Below are 7,880 nucleotides of genomic sequence, written 5' to 3'. Positions count from 1 at the left end.
TAAATGACTGTAATGTAATGTAATGTAATGTAACTTGGCAATGGCCACACAGATTTAAAATAGGCTTTAAAGGCTCATCAGATATCAATCAAATGTTTAGTCTTTTGATTTTGAAATTTGCAAGGTCCAATTCTAGCTTTTATTCCAGGTCTTCCTGACCTTGAGTCATATAAATATTATTTTTGGACAGGAATAACCAGTTTTAATAGCTGGTTTGTTTTATTCTTTTCACATATAAACGATGATGAAACACTACTTGTCCGCCTCGGTGTCCTTGAGCACCGACGGTTAGCCGATATGCACGGTTGCTAGGCGACACAAGTAGGTTACAGTACGAGCGGCGCATACACATTCATCCTCCTGTAAGCACAGGTGTGACTGTGAGCTCGTCGTCATGACTCCGACTCAGCCAATCACAGCGAAGGACCGGACATGTGCTGTTTGTGCGTTTAAAACGGCCACTTTTTTTTTGGGAGGGGTGCGGGTCCCTAAACTGACCTGCAGGGGGCATCCTCACCCTCGCTCGCGGAGATCTACCCCCCTCCACTTATCCCGACACTCGCAGGCATTGCGCACACGTGCACGCGCCCCCTCCTTCTGCCAGACTCCCATACGGAACATCCTCCCTCAGAGAGAGAGAGAGACACTCTGTATGTATTAAGAGAGAGAGAGACACTCTGTATGTATTAAGAGAGAGAGAGAGAGAGACACTCTGTATGTATTAAGAGAGAGAGAGGAGGGTAGAGAGACACTCTGTATGTATTAAGAGAGAGAGAGAGAGAGAGACACTCTGTATGAGAGAGGGAGAGAGAGACACTCTGTATGTATTAGAGAGAGAGAGAGAGACCTGAGTGTATTAAGAGAGAGAGAGACACTCTGTATGTATTAAGAGAGAGAGAGAGGAGAGGGTAGAGAGACACTCTGTATGTATTAAGAGAGAGAGAGAGAGAGACACTCTGTATGTATTAAGAGAGAGAGAGAGAGGAGGGTAGAGAGACACTCTGTATGTATTAAGAGAGAGAGAGCCTGAGTGTGAGAGAGACACTCTGTATGTATTAAGAGAGAGAGAGAGCCTGAGTGTGTGTGCAGAGAGAGAGAGAGAAACAGGAGGGTAGAGAGAGAGACACTGTATGTATTCTGTATGTATTAGGAGAGAGAGACTCTGTATGTATTAAGGTAGAGAGACACTCTGTATGTATTAAGAGAGAGAGAGAGCCTGAGTGTGTGTGCAGAGAGAGAGAGAGGAGAGTAGAGAAACACTCTGTATGTATTAGAGAGAGAGAGAGAGAGAGGAGGGTAGAGAGACAGTCTGTATGTATTAAGAGAGAGAGAGAGGGAGAGAGACACTCTGTATGTATTAAGAGAGAGAGAGAGCCTGAGTGTGTGGAGAGAGAGAGAGAGAGAGAGAGAGGAGGGTAGAGAGACACTCTGTATGTATTAAGAGAGAGAGCCCGAGACTGTGCAGAGAGAGAGAGGAGGTCTGGCGTCTCCCGGTAGTAAATCTATCAGGACTCGAGCACAAAAAAAGAACTCAGAGAGAGAGAGAGAGAAACAGAGAGAGAGAGAGAGAGAGAGAGAGAGAGAGAGAGAGAGAGAGAGAGGAGGCCTCTCATTCTCTGGTACCTGGTCTCAGCAGCAGCTCGTGCGGTCTTGGATTAAAGGAGGACGGATGGTCGCGCGGACTGGCTGCGCGCTCTGAAGTTGGACAGACTGACCGGAGAGACACCGACACCGAGCAGCAGAGAACCAGAACCAGCTTTTGTTCCCCCCCCACCTCCTCCTCCTCCTCCTCCTCCCCGTGCAGGCACCGGGAGGCTGTGCCCGCGCGCACCCCGACCATGAAGCTGCCTTGTCTGCTCGCGCTCACGGTGCTGCTCGCTCACACCGCCACGGTAAGCACGAGCCTCCAGATCCTTTGTTAACCTTTGTGCGTGAGTGTGCGTGATCATCAATGATAGTGACGGGGAGGAAACCCTGCACTCGACCTACTTACACACACACACACACACACACACACACACACACACACACACACACACACACACACACACACACACACACACACACACACACACACCAGCCTTTGTGTCTCAGTGTCGGGGTTTATCGTGGTGTGGCTGTGTGTGTGTGTCTGTGTCTCTGTGTGTGTGTGTGTGTGTGTGTGTGTGTGTGTGTGTGTGTGTGTGTGTGTGTGTGTGTGTGTGTGTGTGTGTGTGTGTGTGTGTGTGTGTGTGTGTGTGTGTGTGTGTGTGTGTGTGTGTGTGTGTGTGTGTGTGTAATTAGGGTAATCTCTAATGGGTCTTGATTACAGGTCTGTGTGTCTCGGTATGTGGTGTCTGTGTCACCAGCTCACATCCTGCCGTCACTAGCAGAGCTCCAGTCACACTGCGGCTTAACGACTTTATTACCGGGTAGTGTGTGTGTGTGTGTGTGTGTGTGTGTGTGTGTGTGTGTGTGTGTGTGTGTGTGTGTGTGTGTGTGTGTTAAAGAAGTGGGTGGGGTAACGGGGATGCGGTGCGCGAACGAAGGCTGGGATGGAATGATGTCATCGGGAATCGCGAGAAGGGAAACTGATGGGAATGCGTGAACCCCCCCCCCCTCTCTCCTCACACCTCCTCTCTCCTGACACCTCCTCTCCGGAACCATCCATGCCGAGCCCCCATCACCACCACCACCCCCCATAGCACGCCCACACCTTCCGTTACCGATGAATCCAGATTTATCCCGTGAGGAGGAGGAGGAGGAGGAGGAGGAGGAGGAGGAGGAGGAGGAGGCTCATTGAATCATTGAGAGAAAAAGGAAAGCAAGCACAAAAATAGCCAAGATCTACTTTTTGACTGTAAATGAAGAAGAACACATCCAGATAACAGCCTTCTGGTCTGTTACTGCTGCTTAACAGTGACTTTATAGTCATCTTTATTATACCGCACAAAAGACTGCTTTAAATGTGCTTTTATTATTACATTATTACATTACAGTCATTTAGCAGACGCTTTTATCCAAAGCGACTTACAGGAAGTGTATTCAACATAGGTATTCAAGAGAACTACTAGTCACCAGAAGTCATAAGTGCATCTCCTTTCTTAAACAAGCATCTTAAAGCATAAACCAGAGCAAAAGTATAGTGCAGAGGCAAATTACTACGAAAACAATAATTGCAACAGACTAATACGAATATAATAAGTGCTACAAACTACTACGAATAGGATAAGTGCAGTAAACAAATACGAATTCAATAAGTGCAGCGAACTGATACGAATAAGTGCAACAACTAATACGAATGCAATAAATGCTACGAGGAAGGCTCAGGGTAGAACTTCTTGAATGGCCAGATTACACTGTTGGAAGCTTTGTGGCTTAAATTTGATGTTCGGCCGCGTCTGATCTCAACCTACCCGCTGTACTATGTGTAGACCGACCATGTCCTCCAAGCTCCAACCAAATCCATCGTCAGTAGTCTGCTCATTTGCCAGAATGATAATTTAAGATCTACTCCCCCCCCCGTTGAAAAAAACCCAATATAACTTTTCTCAGGAATAAGTAAAAAGTGTGCAAACTAAAAAATGCAGAACCCACCGTAGCTGAAATTACATTCTAATGGTGCAAATCCCCTAAAAAAATGTTCTGATAATTATAGGCCAATTACCAAAACCAGTTGACATGCAGTGTATACCTGAGGGGTCTGTGGCCCCCCGGGGCAGCCGATTACCCCGCCTTACCTAATTACTAGCCGGGACAGTGAATGGCTGGTTTTCTTTTCACCTTGTGAGTCTTTGTGTGTGTGTTTTTTATGTGTGTGTGTGTGTGTCATCATGTCGATTGTGGTCCTGGAGACACCAACTGTAGCGGTAACGACCACAGAAGCAGTTTTGAGTGCTTTGGGTTTTAAATGTCTGTTTGTCTTTGGACAGATTTTGTGCCAGTAATAGCTTCACAACCGCATAAGATGCAGTCACGAAACTTCACAGGTGTGTAGTTGAGATCAAACTAAAGGACGAGTTAAAAGATGGGTGCGGTCCGAACAAGGGCGCAGGAGCTGGAGCCCCGACTGGTGTGATCCCGTCTCAGAATGGTCTCTAGTTCTAGGCTTAATTTCTTTGCTTGGGCTCAATATTTGTATTGTCAACATATTGGAGTTCCTTTGTGCTGCTTCAGCTGTGACGCTCCACTGGTCTTAGCAGGGATTTTCAACACTTAACACACACGCACGCACACACACGCACACACAGATTATTACTGGGTCAGTCGGTTGCAATCTTGGCCACAGCATCAAGCTGACCTAATCTGTCTTTAACTGCACAGATGGAGGCAGGTGAGACACATATAGACACATGCACACTAATACTTAAATATACACTGTGTTCGGAGTTCACAGATGGATGCAGGTGGTGCTCGAATTGGTAACACAAACACACACACACACACACACACACACACACACACACACACACACACACACACACACACACACACACGTGTCAACAGTCTAATAATTGCAAGACTCACCTCAAGAAACCCAGGCCTTCCCTGCGCACATGACCCTCGGTCTCATGCATTTGCTGACAAGATCTTTCTTTAGATGCCACTTGGCTACAAACCAACTGACTCTGCGTGTGTGTGTGTGTGTGTGTGTGTGCTTCCTCTGATGAGTGATCCCTGGTGTGATGTCTCTGTGGGTATTTCCTGTTATCGGTCTTGTGACATCATATCCGGGTGAATATAATTTACATGGGAGACCAATTTTCCCACAGACATCTGTTGTATCCCACGAATAGCTGGTGTGTTTGTGTCTGTGTGTGTCTGTGTGTGTGTGTGTGTGTGTGTGTGCGTGCATCCATCTGCCTTCATGAGAGCGCTGACTGCCCATCTGTCCGTGTGTGGGCTCAAAACTAGTGAATCTTCACTGCCACAAACTTGTTTTTCACCATCCCTCACTCCTTGAAGAGGTTGTATGTGTGTGTGTGTGTGTGTGTGTGTGTGTGTGTGTGTGTGTGTGTGTGTGTGTGTGTGTGTGGCGGAAAAAAGGCGTTGTGTTCTTCAGGATCATGTTTAACTCATGGAATGAATCAGTGTTTTGTGCCTCCGATAGCTGACAAAGCCCCCATAGAGAGACGAGGAAAGAGAGAAGGAGCAAAGAAGAGGAAAAAATAGCCCGAGTGAGGCGGATTGAGGGAGAGTGTGGAATGTGAGAGGCAATTTGACACAGGAAGTGGGTCCTTCTCACCCTCCGGGAGGACAAAGTCCCCACACACACACACACACACACACACACACACACACACACACACACACACACACACACACACACACACACACACACACACACACACACACACACACACACACAGGCAAGCTGGCAGGTAGAAACCACTCCTGGTGTGGGAGAGGTATTTCAGGTGTGTGTGTGAAAGGATGGGTGAGGGTATAGGGATCACCTTTTAGTGGATGGAGGAAATGAAAAGAATCTAAGTTCATATCCGGAGCTGCATTCAAAAGGCAGACGTCTGGACAGAGAGAGAGGGAATAATGAGGGCCTTCAGTGGGAAAAACATCCCTTTTGTCTATTTGTGTGTGTGTGTGTGTGTGTGTGTTGGGTGTGTACACATGCTGCTCACTCGTATCTGAAAGCAATTTCTTATCACATGGCATGGCAGACGTGCCGGGTTTGACTGAAATTAGTTTTGCTTTCTCGTGGAGTGAAAAAAGTTTTAGAGCCTGATTCAACTCGTGGCAGGAATGGAATTTCCCATTTGCTATTAGACTGATAACAGCGTGTGGAGACAGAGGAACCAGCCTTCACAATACCTGTTATTTCTGTGTGTCCTCCCTCTGAGCCCAAGGAACAATGGGGAGCTCAGAATTTGCACTAACAGCTCAGCCCCGACTAGAAAACTATCAATATGAGTGATGATGAATCAGAGGAGGTCATAATTGGCCCAGAGGGAGAATCAAAGGACATGGAAGCAATCTGTGGGACCTTTAACATCTAATGTCAAACTACATACTGATAATTTAGGTGTCACAATATTTCTAACATCATACATAATTTATCTTTTTAAGTGTGTTTATGAATTAATCCATGCTTTTGTAGATTACATTACAGTTTTTCTTTATATTGGTTCAAAAGGTTGACGTCTCCTACCAAAGACACAGTGCAGGGAGCTCATCTCTCCAGGGTTGGCATCTCTCCATTGGCTACCAGTGGATCTTAAAAGTCAATATAATATTTTAGTCGATATTTGTCAGCCACTACTTAGTGATGCCATGAGTTCATAGCAGTGTAAATCTACTGGACATTGATCTCTCCCATTTCCTGTCTTCGCCCCCATAAAGGTTTGAAATAATGTACCTCTTGCTGAAGAGGCCTAAGGAGGAAGGACTCACAAGAAAGCAAAGGTGAAAGAGAAAGTAGTCCAAAAGCGTAACACGTATAAGAAAACAACAACGGTCTTCTTTCCTTTCTCATTAATCATGTCACGGCCACATTCAGATTCATCTTGTGAACAGTTGGAGATGCCCGGACCCCAAAGTAGTTAAATATAGCTCCACTTCAAACAGCTTCAACAGTAAAATGCCGCATATACATTGTTGCTTAATGATCTATCAGTCACAGGGGCCATTTTTCTGCAGAATTATAGTGTCTTTACTTGACAGTTTATGTCCAATTAGTCGATAATACTTAAGTTCTTTTACTTAAGGACTTTTTTTACTTGTGAAAAGGAGTTATTTAACATTGCTGTATTGGTACTTTCACACAAATAAAGGCTCTGAGTACATCTTCAAATGCATTTTTACCTACCGATACCCAGGCCGAGGTGCCATATTGTTGTACTTTCTAGTCTGTGTGAATCTCTGTTCACACTGCCAGTCACAGTTTAGAAAGTACCTGTTTTTCTTCAATCATTTGGCTCCACAACATTGTGCAACGCTGAACTTTCCCTGTGGAATGTGATCAAGCCGTCCCACGAATTAGAAAGAATGCATTTATAGCCTGAATTCATACCACTGGAAACTCCTCTCATCACGACCAGCAACGCTCACAAGTGCCGACAAGCTTGCTCACATATATGCACCGATGCACATTAACATTTAAGTCCTGATTATCATACACACACATACACACACACACACACACACACACTCGCAGTTCTACGGAATAGTGCCGGTGCTGTGCAGCATTTTTGTTGATTCAGTGAGTCAGAGGGAGACAGAGAATGCTGGAGGTGTTTTAGGTAGGTCAAAACAGGCTAGAAACACAGCTCGTGTAGATACTAAACACACGCTCACGCACACACACACACACACACACACACACACACACACACACACACACACACACACACACACACACACACACACACACACACACACACACACAGAGTCTCCCTAGCAGTAATTGGGCAGCGCTGTGCAGACATACTCACATACATATTCTCTGGAGAGGGGGGGTTAGATGAATATAGAGAGAACGGGAGGGAGGGAGAGGAGAGGAATGGAAAAAAGGGAGGTGTACAGACCACAAGATAATGAGAAGGAGAGGAGGAAATAAGATGGAGAGAGGTAAGGATGGAAAAAGAGTTAAGGTAATGGCGAGATGAAGATGCTAGATAGCAGAAGGCAGAGTGGGAAAGAGAGAAAGATGGGAATCGGATCGAGTGCTGAGTGGTCGAGAGAGGATGAAAAAAAGAAGGGGAAGAGCCCAGAAACCGAGGGAAGGATAGGACCAGGAGTAGGAAGAAAGAGGAGGTTAAGAGAGAGAGAGAGAGAGAGAGAAGGAGCGAGGTGTTGGATGATGGGGATGGAGCTATAGGCCATAAGGATGGAGACGGATGGATGGAGACAGAGCCGGGACGGAGGGATGTCGAGTGAGAGTGAGGGTG

General features: G+C 46.2%; 1 protein-coding gene across 1 annotated transcript in view; it reads left to right on the top strand.

Annotated features, from left to right (window-relative positions):
• The first annotated feature begins 1,614 nt into the window (after positions 1-1,614).
• Positions 1,615-7,880, top strand: part of sdc3 (syndecan 3) — a 34,570-nt gene continuing 28,304 nt past the window's right edge. The window contains exon 1 of the mRNA XM_054606053.1: positions 1,615-1,892. Within this exon, the coding sequence (XP_054462028.1) occupies positions 1,839-1,892 (54 nt within the window). The 5' untranslated portion in view covers positions 1,615-1,838. The remainder of the gene's footprint in view (positions 1,893-7,880) is intronic.

The sequence above is a fragment of the Anoplopoma fimbria genome, chromosome 10 (genome assembly GCF_027596085.1).
Source record: "Anoplopoma fimbria isolate UVic2021 breed Golden Eagle Sablefish chromosome 10, Afim_UVic_2022, whole genome shotgun sequence".
In the NCBI taxonomy this organism is placed as follows: Eukaryota; Metazoa; Chordata; class Actinopteri; order Perciformes; family Anoplopomatidae; genus Anoplopoma; species Anoplopoma fimbria.
The sequence above is the reverse complement of the archived record's forward strand: the minus strand, read 5'-3'. Positions and strand labels throughout refer to the sequence as shown.